Genomic DNA, 17,226 nt, shown 5'->3' on the forward strand with positions numbered 1-17,226 from the left:
AAAATCCTGAATTACTCTTATACCCACGTGCCTTTCTCTCCATCCCTATTCCTTCCTCTCCCCCTGACACATACACCAGCTTTAATGAGTAATAGTTGTGCCAGACTTTTCTGGAGATCTAAAAAGAAAATGCCTCTGAATACTTGCTTGCATTTAGTTCTCACTATTCTCAATCATTGCTTTATTGACTGAGCTTGGTTTCCTAAGGCCACAGCACACTAGAAACTACAAAGAGGGAAGAGTGGGTGAGGGATGGGAAAAGTGGCTCAAATAGGAATGTTGTTGTTCAAGGCTTGTACAGTGCAGTAAAGGAAAAGGGATCGCTGACAAGCTCACTCTGGAAGGTGAGAAAAAAACTGAATTGTATACAGTATGGGACAATGCTCATAATGGTGACCCACAGTCAAGGATAAAAAGTTAAATTATATCATGTACCTTTTATCAGTGGGGGCAGGATACATTATTTAAGAAAAATGGCCATAGGAAATACAATTAGGCTTGTGGGTGTATAAGTCACTTACGTGGAATAATCTTATTCCTCTACATGTCAGATGATTAAGGCCTATGTGAAAATTAAAACCTGCATTTGTTGCTAATTTACTTATGTTGATAGCTATTTACTGCTCCCTTATGAATGTGTAGATGGTTAAAACTAAAAACACTGATGATGATCCTTAAGTTTTAATTGCCCCTGTATTCATAAATACATTATAATCTATGCTTAAAAAGCCCTCCTTAATAAATTAAGACTGTAATTTCAGTATCATTTGTAAAGCATAATTTGTTTAGTAGGTCTTAAAAGTAATGGTTGTAGAGAAAACGCCATTTATTAGAACAGACATAGGAAAATAAACATAAAACATGACAAAACTAATTACAGATTACAAACAAGCTCTCCTGGTTCAGGTGCCTCACCTTTCTGCAATAGCTTTAGCCAAAAGAGCTTTCTTACGTTTATTTTTCTCTTCCATTAGCCGTTGTTCTTGTTGGAGGACTTCCCAACGAGATTTTTCTTGCCTAGGGAGCAAAAGTATAAAAATGAGTTTCTGAAACCCTGCTCCACCTTACCAGTCTCAGTTCCTAAGTATAAAATTTAATCAACCAGATTATATATATTTTCTTTCAAAAGTTCTCTTAGGGCCTCCCTGGTGGCACAGTGGTTGAGAGTCTGCCTGCCGATGCAGGGGACATGGGTTCGTGCCCCGGTCCGGGAAGATCCCACATGCCACGGAGCGGCTGGGCCCGTGAGCCATGGCCGCTGAGCCTGCGTGTCCGGAGCCTGTGCTCCGCAATGGGAGAGGCCACAACGGTGAGAGGCCTGCGTACCGCAAAAAAAAAAAAAAAAAAGTCCTCTTAAAAGGAACCCGTCTGTAGCTCATTATTTTGTTCTAATAGGAACAAAGACTATGATTTGAAGTAAAGAAGGCTTATATAAATTGGCCCTTTGAAATCCATTATACATATATAACCTAGGAACCCAAACTGGAAGCCAGAGTACTATGGCATTTTTTTGGAGTACAAAGAAACTTGTTTAAGTTAATCATGTGTTATATGCAAAATAGAAAGCAAAATAAGTTGTTCTGTAACTAATTTCATATCTTTTATAGTTTTCTATAATGCACATCTTCACCATGTAATAAGCCTTAGCACAGTAACCAATGTTTATTTCATACATTCTCTTACAATTTGCTCACTTCTTTCTAGCTCTTAAACATTTTAAACAGAGTGAAACACTATGAACTAAGACTTGAATGTTGGGCTAAAGAAAAACTCCAAAGATCTGAAAATATGAATTGTCTTCCCATCTTTCCAATTCTAAAAGAAATATATTAAAATTTCCTGTAAATTCATGAACTTAATGTCAACTCAAATTAAACAAGGTAATGACAAAGCTATTTGCTCCTATTACTGTCATTTCTCACAGCCATTATATCAAAAATCTCTATTCCCAGACCTAGTAACCACTTGCAAAATTATCCTTTTCTCTCCATTCCTACAGCCTCCACCTTAGTGCTGGCATTGGTCCTTTCTCATTTTTACTACCTGCAGGTACCTCCTCCCCAGATACCTTAGTTCCAGCTCACCCAGCACCCAAATGGTGTGCAACAGTGACACCTGGATTTTCTCTAACCATTATTTTTATCAGGGCATCTCTCCTTCAGGGGTCTTGGTGGGGTATTACAGCATCAAGGAACTCACTAGGCAAGCATCTTCTGCTTCCAAGTCCTTCTTCACTTCCTTAATTCTCTATTTTCTGGCTTATCTTGTGCCTCTTTCAGAAAAGTGAAATGTCATCTCTGACCTTCTCTAGTATATACTTTTCCTTTCCCCCTCTTAGAGCCTCAGAATTTCTCCATTTTAACAAGAGTTCCTGAGATTACATGTCTTCTATGAATATTTTCTCAAGTACCTAAAAAGAGAATAATTTTCCTAATGACATTCAGTCTAAATTCTCCAGCTCAATTTACACACCCCCGCAACAACTTGTCTCAGGACTTTGCTGGTAAACTACACTTAAGACATTAAAAGTATGCACTTGTTTAATTTGGGTCTCATACTTCATGTGGCTTTCTGTCTCTGGTCAAAATGATTTCTTGGCTGTAAACCCCTGGTGGGCAGGAAACACTTAAAACTCAGTACAGAATCTGGATTAGCAGAGATTGGAAAAATAGGTGAGATTAGAAAAAACATAAGACACTTTGAAAAAGAAAGACTCAGAAAATGGAAAAAAGAAATACCATTCTTTCTTCCCTGTGAGTGATAAATCAGGAGGAAATAAAGAGTGGATATTCAAACATAAACTATATAATAAAAAAAAATTCTGATTATAAGAATTTACAAGTCATAGAATGGTAATTTTCACAAAAATGTGGCTAAACCAAATTCTGCAGGTGGTTTCTAATACAAACACATTAAAAAAAAAATCTAATGATGCAGCTGAATTATTTAATTAGTCCTCTCAATTTCCAATACTTTTTCCTTTGACCATCCCTTCACATCTCTTCAGAAGTACCCTTTTCTGGGCCAATGGAGATGCAATCTGGAAGTTGAAAGAATGGGTTCAATTTGGGGAGGAGTACCATGCATATAAGAACTGGTTCTGGTGAGTGTAAAGGGCATAGACTCTGGATCCAGAGAGTCCTGTATGTGAACCCCAACTCTGCTACTTATTAGTGGTGTATTCACTTTGGGAATACAGTATCTTTGAGTCCAAGATATCTCATCTATAAAGTGAAAATAATGAACATGCATTGTAAGACTATTGTAAAGACTAAATAACATAAAACATAAGAAGTGTGTAACACTGCTACTTATATTTAGGTGGTAGCTATTTTTCAATAGTTTATTCATTACATTTCTACGTTAGAATATAAAACAAACAAAATGCATTTCTTCAAAGCCCAATGGGAAAAAAACATTAAAATGGAAAAAAGTGTCATGGATATACAGACTTACTAACAATTCCACTTTCTTTTTTTCCAATTTGCAATCTGGTTTTGGAGGTAGAACCTCAGCATTTTTGTGACCTTCATGGGAATTCTTAAGTCCTAGTTCCCCTGGTTGACTTTGAATACCCTGTGGTTTTCCATCACCAACAGGAGAGGTGAGTGTGGGGGGAGTGGGGGGAGAAGAACATGGTCTTTGAGTATTAAATCTTTGTTTTGGTGCAGAAAGCAGCTGCTCTGGAGGTAATGAGGTTGATCCATCTTGAAGTCCAAGTTTTTGGCTTTGCTCTTGAAGGGCTTTTTCTCGCTGAAGTTGTTGTCGACTTTTCTGCACAGGGAGAAGACGCCGCTGTGGTTCAAATGGATCTATATAAAAAAGAGAATGGAGAAAAATTCCTTTGTGTGAGCAGCAAATAATTATAATTTCTCTAAGAAAATAAAGCATTAACATTAAACTCTGATAATTTTGCAGGGTTTTTCTCCCCTTCTCTTTCTTAAAATCCCAGAGAAAAACAGCCATCTTCTTGCAGAGTTTTGACAGTTCTCTGATCATACCGTTAATATTTAACAAAAACTTCCTTAGTTCTCAATTATCTTTGAGTAAGTCCATTTGTCTGTGAGTTAGGCCTTAGAATACAAAGCAAAGTTTCAACTTGATTTGCTAACTGCCAAAAGAATCTAATATGACCAAAGGAGGTAGACAAATGAATTCTCTGATATGTCTTAAATTTGATTTATGGTTCTGTCTGTTCTTCTGAAATAAAATGGTGGTTGTTTTCAAATAGGCTTCACCTTTCTTAAATTTTAACAGATCTTAGGGTAATTTGATACATAGGTAGACATGATACACAAAGTAGAGCTGAATGAAGTCTCTTAATTTTAGGAATGCTAGTTAACCCTAAATTGTTTTCTTTCATCTTCCAAACAGTCCAGGGCTGTGTTCCCCAGAGTGTACTTAGCCTTTAATCAATGTATGCAAGTTAATTTTAATAGCAGCCTGAGCAAAGCAATAGAGGAAGATAAAACAATCAGGAGAAATTTTTCTTAAAAGCATTACAAACTAAATGATAACACTTCTATTGTACTTTCTGGATTGTCCATACCAGTGTTAACCTTGTAGGTCAGACAACTGGAGAATCTTGACTCATATTCATACTATACTACATAAGATCTGTAAGAGATATTCTTTACAAAATGCCTGAGAAATGAAACTATGATAAGTTCTAATAAATGAACTAAGTGTGTTTTTTAAATCCTGCATATTGACCTTTGAAACAACATAAGCTTAATATTTAAATTTCCCAAAGGAGAGTTAAAAGCTTTGGAGTCAAAGTTCTGGTGTTGCTTTTCTCCACACCTCAGTAACCTTAGGCAAGTCAATTAATTATTCCATACCTCAGTTTCTTCATCTGTCAAACTGGTTGAAAATTTACTTGCTCTACTTATCTCATGGAGTTGGTGTAAGAATTAAAGAAAATATTTTCAAAGACATACAATCAAAAGTAAAATGTCATTGTTGACTTTAGACAGAAACACAAAGTAGAGTCCTACATCTTGCAACAGAAACTTATTCTTGGCTACTGATCTTTATTCACACCATCAGAAAATGTCACTGAGCCTGCTTACCTTTCAGTTACACTTGTTAGCTGAATTATTAATATCCCTCTGAAAGTCAGTAATGCAGCTTCCATTTTATTTTGCATTTTCACAGAACCTACCTATGAGATTAAAAATGCTAACTTTTAAACTCCCAAACAACAAATCAGGTCACTTAAGGATTAAACATATGACAAAAAACCTCTTGGAACTAATAAGTCATTATAGCAAGGTTACAGAATACAAGATTAATATACAAAAATCAATTACTTTCCTAGCAGCAATGAACAAGTGGAATTTGATATAAAAAACACAGTAACGTTTACATTAGCACTAAAAAAAAAATGAATTACTTAGGTATAAATCTAACAAAATATGTACAAGATCTGTGAGGAAAACTACAAAACTCGAATGAAATCAGGGAACTAAATAAATGGAGAGATATCCCATATTCATTGGTAAGAAGACTTAGCATTGTCAAGATGTCAATGTCAGTTCATCCTAACTTGATCTATAGATTCACCACAATACCAATCAAAATCCCAGCAAGTTATTTTATGGATATTGACAAAATGATTCTCAAGTTTATACAGAGAGGCAAAAGACCCAAAATAACCAACATAATATTGAAGAACAAAGCTGGACTGGCACTACTTGACTTTAATGCTTACTATAAAGCTACAGTGGGTATCAGCAGAAGAACAGAATAGAGATCAATGGAATAGAACAGAGAGCCCAGAGCCCATATTAATACAGTCAACTGATCTTTGGCAAGGGTGCAAAGGCAATACAATGGAATAAATATATTCTTTTCAACAACTGGGCTGGAACAACTGGACATCCTCAAGCAAAAAATAAATAAATCTAGACACAGACCTTATGCCTTTCACTCAAAATGGATTATAGACCTAATGCAAAACTCCAAACTATGAAACTCCTAGAAGACAACACAGGAGAAAATCTAGATGATCTCAGGCACAGCAATGACTTTTTAGATATAACACCAAAAGGCACTATTCATAAAAGAGATAACTGATAAACTGAATGTCATTAAAATTAAAAACTTCTGCTCTGTGGAAGACAATGTCAAAGGAATGAGAAGACAAGTCACAAACTGGGAGAAAACATTTGCAACAGACACATCTGACAAAAAAGGACTGTTATCTAAAATATACAAAAAAACTCTAAAAACTCAATAGCAAGAAGACAACCTGATTAAAAAATGGGCCAAAGACCTTTAACAGACACCTTGTCACCAAAGAAGATATACATACAGCAAATATGCATATGAAAAGATTCCAAATCACATGCCATCAGGGAAATGCAAATTAAAACAAGATACCACTACACAACTATTAGAATGGCCAAAAATCTGTAACACTGACAACACCAAATGCTGGTGAGGTTGTGGAGCAACCAGAACTCTTTCGTTGTTGGTGGGAATGCAAAATGGTAGTCACTTTGGAAGACAGTTTGGTGGTTTCTCACAAAACTAAACATACTCAGGCTTCCCTGGTGGCGCAGTGGTTGAGAGTCTGCCTGCCGATGCAGGGGACACGGGTTCGTGCCCCGGTCCGGAAAGATCTCACATGCCACGTAGGGGCTAGACCCGTGAGCCATGGCCGCTAAGCCTGCATGTCCGGAGCCTGTGCTCCGCAACGGGAGAGACCGCAACAGTGAGAGGCCTGCGTACCGCAAAAAAAAAAAAAAACTAAACATACCCTTACCATAGGATATAGCAATCGTGCTCACTGGTATTTTATTTTATTTTATTATTTTATTATTTTTTTTTTGGCGGTATGCGGGCCTCTCACTGTTGTGGCCTCTCCCGTTGTGGAGCACAGGCTCCGGACACGCAGGCTCAGCGGCCATGGCTCACGGGCCCAGCCGCTCCGCGGCATGTGGGATCTTCCCGGACCGGGGCACGAACCCGTGTCCCCTGCATCGGCAGGCAGACTCTCAACCACTGCGCCACCAGGGAAGCCCCTCATTGGTATTTTAAAGGCAATAAAAACTCATGTCCACATGAAAACCTGAACATGGATGTTTACAGAAACTTTACTCGTAATTGCCAAAACCTGGAAGCAACCAAGATGTCCTTCAGTAGGTGAATGGATAAACTGTGGTACACACAGACAATGGAATATTATTCAATGCTAAAAATAAAAGAAATAAGCTGTCAAGCCACATAGAGCATGGAGGAACCTTAACTGCATACTACTAAGTGAGAGAAAACAATCTGAAAAGGCTATATACTGTATGATTCCAACTATATGACGTTCTGGAAAAGGCAAAACTATGGAAACAGTAAAAAGATCAGTGACTGCTAAGGATTGAGGAGAGAAGGGATGAATAGGCAGAGAAAAGAGGATGTTTAGGGCAGTGAAAATACTCCGTATACTATGACAGATACATGACATTATGCATTTGTCCAAACCCATAGCATGTACAACACCAAGAGTGAACCCTAACGTAAACTATAGACTTGGGTGATAATGATGGGTCAATGTAGGTTATAATGAATGTGCCACTCGGGTGGAAGATGTTGATAATGGGGCTGGCTATGTACATGTGGGGGCAGGGAGTAAATGGGAAACCTCTGTATCTTCCTCATAATTTTGCCATGAACCTAAAACTGCTCTTAAAAAAAATTAGGTTTTTAGGAAGAACTGGAAAAAAAAGGAACATACTGTTTTACATACTTATATTGGGGGCTGCAAGTACCCAGAAGACTGTGGTAAACTGGGAGCACAAGCACAGTTTAAAGGGGGCAATCCACAGCCACCTCTAGCCATTAAAAATGGCAGCTGTCACTAAAAAATTTAGGTCAGTGTTATCAGACATTTTGATTTTTCACCAGAAAAATTCAGATTTTTATGTAAAATACAGGGAATTGCATCAATCAAGAAAATCTAGGTTATGCTGTAGAGGCAAAGAACCCTGGAATCTTTGTGGTTTTAAACAACAAAGGTTTATTTCTCATTAATGCCACGTGCCAACTGAAGGCCAGCAGCATCTTTCTGCTAATCAGTCTCTTAGGGCACCAGGCCGACTGCACAGCCATTTAGTGTTGCTAGCCCCCATGGCAGGTGAGAAGAGAACTCAGGAAGGTCCTGGTTCAGCAATTAATTGCTCTGACCCAGGAGTGACATAACACTTCTCACAATTCAATGCTGAACTAGCACTTGGTCTGATCCAAAAACAACGGCAATAGGAATATATTGGGAAGAGAAGTGAACTAGAAGTATTTTCACCACTATTAATTTAAAAAGAAATTTAAAGATTAGATAACCCTAAAAAGGAAAAATAGAAAGACAAACACATTTCTGGGTTAAATCAATCCAAGAGGCTGAGTTTAAGCTCTACTTTCTCCTACCAAGACAACCATCATTTGAATCATGTGTTGATCATTCCCTTCCTTTGCTTTTTATGTCATACTGCATCTACAAATATTTCTTTAAAATTTTATTTTGTTTTAACTTTATATAAAGGGTGTCATGGTGGATGTAATCTTCTTTAACTTAATATGATATTGCCAATATTCATCCATATTGTTCATGTTGCTTTAGCCATTCAATTTTAATGCTAATTTAATTTTAATGTCTCCTCTTGTATAGGTACAAGAATTTACTTTAGATACCATCTAAGAACTGTTGTGTCATAAAGTATAACTTTAGGAGAAACGTCAAGTTGCTTTCCAAAGTGCATTCCCTCTGGCAACGTATAAGATCCTGTGGATGCACTTTCTCTTCAATATATAATAGTATCAAACTTTGATTTTTGTCAATCAAATGGGTATGAAGTAGTATCTCACTGTGGTCCTGATTTGTAATTCTGATTGTTGATGGTGATAAGCATCTCTTCATATTTCCTTTACTAAGAAATATATATTCATATCTTTTGTTGATTTTTCTTTTGGCTTGTTTGTATTCTTCATATGTCAGCAGCAATTGGAAAATATAATTAAAGAGAAGATATTTCAATACTAGAAATTATCAAGTATCTAGGAACAAATCTAGCAAGAGGGTGTTCAAAACCTCTACAGGAAAAATTCTAAAATTTTATTAGAAGATATTAAAGAAGACCTAAATAAATGAAGACACATACTGTGTTAGTGGTAGTGTTCACAATGTGAAAATGTGAAACCTCCCCAAATTGATCTAAAGACTCAATGCAATTCCAATAAAAATTTCAACTGGGTTTTCCATGAAATTTGGTAAAATCACAAAATTTTTATACGAAGGGGTAAAAGTTCAAGAATAGCAAGGAAACTTCCAAAGAAAAAGAACAAGGGGACTAGACTACTAGCTATCAGGAATATGGCAAAACTTTAAAACACTGTGGTATCAGTGCAGGAATAGATAAGCGACCAATGGATTAGAATAAAGAACAGAGAAACAAGCTCATACATGTTTGAAGCACTGGTATACAACAGAGGTAGCACAGCAGATCAACAACAAAAGGTGGGATCTCTTCAATAAATGAACCCGGGAGAAAACTGGTTATCTATATGGAAAAGATGAAATCAGCTCTATCCTTCATACCATATAAAAACAAACAAAACACTCACCAAATGGATTAAGGACTTAAATGTCAAATCAACACTTTAAAACACATCAGAAACACATTTCTTTATGCAAAGTTTTGAATCTGCTACAGCTTATAATAAAAACGATTTTTAAAAACTTTTAATTGAAAATAGGGATTAATATCTTTTAGAACTTATAGTAGGGTACTAATTTCTTAAAATACAGAAAACGTTGGCTATAAAAGAAGAATTAACAAATTTGTCCATATTAAAATTAAATACTTTCTTCATTAAAAGATAAAAGTTAAAAGATAAATTACATACTGTGAGAAGATATTCATAATTTAACTGGCAAAGAACTAGTATCTAGAAAAAAGAACTCAGGACTTCCCTTGGGACACAGTGGTTAAGAATCTGCCTGCCAATGCAGGGGACATAGGTTCGATCCCTGGCCCAGGAAGATCCCACATGCCATGGAACAACTAAGATAGTGCACCGCAACTACTGAGCCTGCTCTCCACAACTAGAGAGCCGCATGCCACAACTACTGAGCCCATGTGCTGCAACTACTGAATCCTGCGCGCCTAGAGCCCGTACTCTGCAACAAGAGAAGCCACCACAATGAGAAGCCCGTGCACCACGATGAAGAGTAGGCCCTGCTTGCCACAACTAGAGGAAGCCCGCACACAGCAACGAAGACCCGATGCAGCCAAAAATAAATAAAATTTAAAAAAAAAGAATTCGTGAATATTTTCTTTAATTAGAAATTGACAGCACTGTTTATTTACAATTTTTTCATTACAAAATAAACTATACATTAAATAATATGTCTCTGTTACATATACACATCCAACTTGTACGAAGTATAAAAACTCATAACACAGTTTTATAAAACATGACTACAGTAGACATAACTGATGTTCAAGGACTGACACATTACCCCTCTTTTGGAACACACAAGATAATTTTACTTCCTGTCCTCCAAGTCATATGACTTACTTTTGCTAAATGAAACATAAGTAGGAGTGACACATTCCCAATGCTCAATTCTCAATCTTCTCCTGCCATGGTGAACTCCTATGGCAATACCAAATCATGGTGTGTAGTGACCATGTCAACCCATGGAAGACATGAAACTAGAGTGGAAAAGAGATCTTTATTATTTCAAACAACTGATACTTTAGGGATATGTGTTACTGCAGCTTAAATTGGCTTAACCTGATTTCATAATTTTCAGTACTTCTGAAAGTGTATTTGCCCCTTCTTGTTCATATTCCCTTGCCTTCCCACCACCCTGAATTTTGTGTTTCATTCCTTTGATTTTCTTTATATATCTCCTATATTCCTAAAAGAATATACCTGCTTTGTATGATTTTGAACTTCTATACAGTATCAGACTGTATATATTCTTCTGCAATTTGTTCTTTTCATAATTATTAAGTTTATGAAATTTATACATGTTAATACATGTGACTATAGTTCATATATTCCCACTAGCTGTATAGTAGCCCAGTGGATGATTATACCACCATTTATTTATCCACTCCCTTGTTAATGAACACTTGGGTTGTTTCCAGCTTTTTAATATTATAAACAAGATAAACAAGATTATTAAGAACTTTTTGACTTTCCCAAATGCCCATATGGGTTTCTCTAGAGTAGTCTTGTCTTTATTTTTGCTGGCAACCAACCCCATCTTCATAGGTTATTTAAATATATATATATATATATATATATATATATATATATATATATTTTTTTTTTTTTGCGGTACACGGGCCTCTCAGTTGTGGTTGTGGCCTCTGCCATTGCGGAGCACAGGCTCCGGACGCGCAGGCTCAGCGGCCATGGCTCACGGGCCCAGCCGCTCCGTGGCATGTGTCTTCCCGGACCTGGGCACGAACCCGCGTCCCCTGCATCGGCAGGCGGACTCTCAACCACTGCGCCACCAGGGAAGCCCTAAATATATTTTTAAGGCTGGAGAACAGCTGGAAGGAGCCTTAAAAATTAAAGATTCAGCTGTTCTAGTCTTATAAATAAGAACTTCAAGACAAAAAGATTTAGAGGCAGAGCTGGGAGATCTTCTATATACCAATCAGCGTTTGGCTATGAGTATACAAAGATGCTGAGATGTTTTCTTAAGGTGATCAAAGACTAGTGAGTTGACGTCTATGCTCTAACCTCTCACTGAAATGATAGGTCTTTAAGTTAAGGTCCTTAACGTACGAAACGTTACTTCCACATAATGAACCCAATGTTTAATTTAGCCTTCTACGTTAAGTCTTCTTTCCCCTGGCAAACTCACCTCTGCTAACACATAATTTCTGTGAAATTGTGCCAAGCTCCACCCAACCACCAGCACAGTAAAGTTCCTGCTAATTCTGTAGCAAGCTCTTGTACAACATCTACTATCACATTATATTATAGTTTGTCTCCTCATTAGACTATAAGCTCTTCGAAGGCAGGGATGAGGCCTTGTTCATATCAGCATCCCTAATTGCAGAAGCTGATACCCGTAACTTCTGGTCAGACCAGAAGCAGGGGTACTAGTACTCCATACATCTGAACATGGGAATGTCAGTTAATTACAAACTGTAGTGTAACTTTTATGATTTAGTTTTAAACGGTCTCTGGACCAGTCAAAATTTCCTCGATCTACATAATCTACACTGGCCTTACATTACAAATTTACTTCCTTTTCCACTTGTCAGCCCTAGATTATTTTCACAACCATGCTAAAAATGCACAAGCTTACCTGAGAAAACATCCAGTTTTCTCACATACTCTAATTAAAGGCATGGCAGAGCTTATTTAATTTTCTCCCAGAATGTATAAGTTATGGCACCAAGAATGGTGTAAGCTCACAGAAGAGGTGTGCACTACCAGGATCACTGTACAGAACATTACGAAATTTCAACCACAATCAAAGCACCGTTTATATTACCAAGAGTTTCTCACAAAGTATCAGCAAACTTAATTTCTTCATTGAAAGATAACAAAATAGTACAAGTCCATTCAATGATTACGTTATAAAACTGGAGAAGGAAGCACAAAATTTTAGCTTACACTAAAGTCAGTAGATATGGATGGATGGATGGACAGAGGCGTAGATAGGTAGCTAGATATTTCACATCTATCTTCTCAAAGACCCTTTTGGTTTGCTGACTCTCAAGAGTTGGAAAGAACTGCAAAAATCACCTGGCAAGTGAAAGCAAGACTCCAGATGTCTTATGAAAAGCACCAACTTTTTGCATTTATTCAGACCCCTGTGATCCTTTTTCCCAATCATTGCCTGCTTCTATAAATTCATCACAAACCTAATATGGTGTGTGCCCCTTCTCCTTCCTTTACTCAGACCCCAACCCTCCAACCACTGATCTATGCAGCAATCCCCCTAACAGGTCACTTCCTCTCCCAAGTCCCCTTCCTTTCACCGGAAAAAGTCAAATCCCTGAAATAAATGCCTGAAGTCTCTTTTCTAAAAGTAGACCCCAGTCCTCTGTGCCTGCCCCCCTCCCCCAGCCGTGGCTCCAAGCACATCCACTTCTGGCGCCCTCTCAAGCCTCTCCTCCCACTTATAGCTCCTTCCCCTAACACAGATAACCCTTTTCCCCGCCCCCTTCCCCTCAAAAACTGCAACCCCGCCCCTTCCCCTTAACAGACCCAATAATTAAATCTGTGCAGACCCGTCCCTTTACCTTTAGTCTGCTTTAGTCGCCTCAGCTCCTCCTCAGAGAAGCCAGCCCAACCCCGCGCCATCCGCCTCGACTTGCCAGCGCGCCCAGAACGCCCAAACCTCAGAACCCCAATTGCCAACACAGCTACCCAGGCACATCCGGGTTCTTCCCCGGCCGCGGCTGACCAACCAATCAGCGCATCGAGCTCTGGACGCAAGGCCCCCTCTCCCCTGCAGCAGGACCCGGCTCTCTTCGAGGCTCTCTCCGTCAGTGCCGGACAAACTGCGTGAAGAAATCGTGGCCTCGCAGACATTCATTTCCCCTGACCTGGCTGCTCTTTCTCCCTGTCTCCTATGCTTGTTGGGTTATCGCTTCAAGAGGTAAAGGGGGAAATAGCAATGGAAATAAATGTGGAGATAAACAGGCAGTGAGGAAGTGACTACAAGTCGGTGGCGGAAAAGGGAGGACAGAGCTGCCTCTTGGCGCCCTCCAATTTACTGGGGCGGAGCACTCTACGTGTTGGTGGTGGAGGGTTTCGCTGCGTGGCTTGTAGTGGCTTCTTCCAAAACTGCGCTGAAATCATCCCGCAAGTTGACTCAAGAATGTTCAGACTTAGGCTTTTAATTATAAAGAATCATTTCAGAGGACTGGGGTATAATAGTGGAAAAGGAACAAGACACGTTTAACAGCGTAGCCAGGTCTCCCCCAGGCTGTAGCGACTCCTAGATTTCTGTTGATTGGGAGTTGGTTCTTCGATTTTGTGAAAGATTCTCGCTAATCTGTAACCTTTCTCCTAAGGGATGTCTAAATCCCTCCTCTTAAAAATGATCTGTCCTCTGTTTTTATGTTCAGAGAAGACAATGTAAAAACGTCGGCGCTGTGGGGATGGGAAAACACTTCCTAGGCTTCTCCCGCCTGGAGTCCTGATTTCAATGTTCTGGTACTACCTTGAACACGTTACCACTCTGGGCTTCCATTTTCTCATTTTAAGCAAGATTTTGGAGATTAAAAGATGCAAACGTTGTCAAAGTACATATAGATCAGGATGATTTAAATGAGACCACTTAATTTTTCGTGTTTCTCTTTTCACTGTTTTGCATTTTTAAAACGAGTTATTTTGGCTTATATTTAAAAATCACATGTGTGGCTTTTGGTTTTAGTGTGTCAATATTTTTAAACAAATTGAAATAAAGAAGTAGACTAAAACTAAAATACTACACCAAGAAAAGAGTTGGAATGAATATTTCAAGCTTAAACAGGTGATTAGAAGGTGAAGGGTGTTTGGAATTCTCTTTGTAACCTTTAAGCTTTTAAACTTAAAAGCAATTTCTTAAATTTAGGTGTGCACAAACTCTTCATTTTAAATGTGGACTCATTTTTCCTAACATTTAAAAAAATGCTATCCAAAAGGATTGGAGGAGCCAGATTCATCCAGTTTTTGAAGCTAGACTAAATACGTTAAAGTATACAGATAATCTAGCTTCAAAATAGTAGATGGGGCTCAGTACATTCTGGTAGTTAATTCAGTTTGCCATTTACAGGCATCAGCTATCTAGTTCCATCTAATAAAAATGAACCACCTTGTATGCCCCATGTTAAATTTTATACATAAACTTTCTTTAGCTCACTTTGGGTAGATTTCAAGAAGTGTCGTAATCATAATAGAGATGAAAATTAAGGTATTTTAAAAAGTTTTGCATTAACCCTGAATGAGAACCAAAGCACGAGCAAGATTATGGTAAAAGACAACATCTGTATAAAGTTATAATTTCCAATTTGCAAGCTTCTGAATCTACTGTTTGTTGTTTCTGTTAGCTCTCCCTCATGGTGACTGGTTTCTTCAAATAATGTATATTTTATTGGGAGTTTATCTTCAAAAAAGTTCTGTGAGAGCCCTTTATATCTTGGATTGAGAGACTACAGATTGGTTTTGCTGGTCCCTAGAAGTTTCATTTGCTTTAAACCAGATTTAAGGTAATTTTTTAAACTTGTAATATAAATTTAGATCTAACCCCCACTGTATGATACAGGCCTCAAGTATCTGTAGATGCCCTTTAAAAAAAAATATATATATATATATATATATATACACACACATATATATATATAAAACTCAGAGATAACAGTCTTCCTTACTGCTTTTACAAAGCAGTAGGCTGAGTTTTCTCTAATCCTCTGTTACCATGTGGACCATGGTAATTAATTTAGGAGTTGTAAATTAATTTAGGAGTTTCCACACTCTGAACTTTATTTCGGTGATCTTGTCTCCATATGTGTTTAGGAATCAAATCCCCAGCACACGTTCAGGTAGAGTACCCCTTGGATTTGCTTTCTACATCTCTTTTTGCTTTCTTTTAAGTTCTGTGATGTATTTTTTCTTTTAAATAAAAACATGTTGTGTAGTGTACAGCATTTTTGTGTTTGTAGCAAAAGGGGAACATCTGTGACAACTTAGACTATTATATTGGCTCCAGTTGATTCTCCAACAGAGAAGCTAGAGTAATTTTTTAGAAAAGAAAAATCTAATGTCTATAGCCTGCCTAAAACTGTAAAACAGCTTCCCATTGCCCTTTGAATAAAATCCCAGTTCCTACATGAGCCTGCATGATCCGATCCCTGCCTACTTCTTACATGACCATTGTGCTGTCTTTCCCTTTATTCCACATTCCCTACACTCCAGCCAAGTTGGCTTTCTTTGGAGTTTTAGAACATGCCAGTCTCTCCTGGCATCCCATACTGCCCTACCCAAGGCGTTCCCAACTCCTGTTCCATTTGGCTGTAATGATCTTTACTTTATCTGGCTGGCTCTTTCTGCTTCAGATTTTGACCTGAATGTCCACTTAGACTTCAATGACTACCCTATTCTATCCAAATAGCACCCCAGTTTTTTACATTTCTGTGTTCTTTATTATTTTCACTTAGCACTAATTACAACTCCTAAATTATTTGCATTTGTTTATTTTCTGTTTCCCTTTACTAGTTAATATCTCCACAAGTTCAGGTGATGCATCTTTTATTTACCAGTGTATAAGTGTTTGACACTTACTGAGCACTCACATAAATATTGAAAGAAGAAACCTTTCAAAGTTAAGTACTGAAACATTTCCACATCTTATATATTCTGAGATTCCTTTCCAGTATGAGTTTCTATGAACCCCATTTGTTACTTATTGCTAGTTGCAGCCATGGCCTCATAGTTTAGTAAATAAAAAACATTAAAAATAGGCTGAAAAAGGGCTTCCCTGGTGGCACAGTGGTTAAGAATCTGCCTGCCAATGCAGGGGACATGGGTTTGATCCCTGATCTGGGAAGATCCCACATGCTGTGGAGCAACTAAGCCCGTGCGCCACAACTACTGAGTCTGCGTTCTAGAGCCCGTGAGCCACAACTACTGAAGCCAATGCACCTAGAGCCCATGCTCCACCACCACAATGAGAAGCCTGTGCACTACAACGAAGAGTAGCCTCCGCTCACAACAACTAGAGAAAGACTGCATGCAGCAACCAAGACCCAACGCAGCCAAAAATAAATAAATAAAATATAAATAAATTTATTAAAAAAATAGGCTGAAAAGAAGATGCCATTTTATAAAGCCTTTAAAATAGCATTTCAGCAGTATCCCATAATTTTCAATATATGTCTTGCACATCTATCAGATTTATCCGTAAGTAATTAATAACATGATGCTATTGTAAATAGCAATTTTATTCAATTTTTAATATTTTGTGTCTACTATATAGAAATAAAATCAATTTTTGTTGATCAACGATGATAAACATACTTTATTTTTTTTTAATTTTGTATTTATTTGTTTTTATTTTTGGCTGTGTTGTGTCTTCGTTTCTGCACATGGACTTTCTCTAGTTGCGGTGCGTGGGCTTCTCATTGTCATGGGTTCTCTTGTTATGGAGCACGGGCTCTATGCACACGGGCTTCAGTAGTTGTGCATGGGCTTAGTTGCTCTGCAGCGTGTGGGATC

General features: G+C 37.9%; 1 protein-coding gene and 1 long non-coding RNA gene across 7 annotated transcripts in view; one reads left to right on the top strand and one right to left on the bottom strand.

Moving 5' to 3' along the window:
* GORAB (golgin, RAB6 interacting) overlaps nt 1-13,397 on the bottom strand; it is a 92,641-nt gene extending 79,244 nt beyond the window's left edge. For 5 of the 6 annotated variants that reach the window (XR_004526244.2, XM_073804543.1, XM_004317872.4 and 2 more), the window contains exons 1-3: nt 13,269-13,397; nt 3,461-3,812; nt 916-1,017 (exon numbers count right to left, since the gene is read on the bottom strand). Coding sequence is in view for 5 of the 6 variants with exons in the window: in XM_073804543.1 (XP_073660644.1) it covers nt 916-1,017; nt 3,461-3,812; nt 13,269-13,329 (515 nt within the window). In the remaining variant the exon portion in view is untranslated. Of the gene's footprint in view, nt 1-915; nt 1,018-3,456; nt 3,813-13,268 lie in introns of those variants that run through there. The other variant, XM_033855237.2, reaches the window with a different exon arrangement.
* Nucleotides 13,292-17,226, top strand: part of LOC117312105 (uncharacterized) — a 104,739-nt gene continuing 100,804 nt past the window's right edge. The window contains exon 1 of the long non-coding RNA XR_004526245.2: nt 13,292-13,627. This is a non-coding gene — a long non-coding RNA (uncharacterized lncRNA). The remainder of the gene's footprint in view (nt 13,628-17,226) is intronic.

The sequence above is a fragment of the Tursiops truncatus genome, chromosome 1, assembly GCF_011762595.2.
Source record: "Tursiops truncatus isolate mTurTru1 chromosome 1, mTurTru1.mat.Y, whole genome shotgun sequence".
Taxonomy (NCBI): Eukaryota; Metazoa; Chordata; class Mammalia; order Artiodactyla; family Delphinidae; genus Tursiops; species Tursiops truncatus.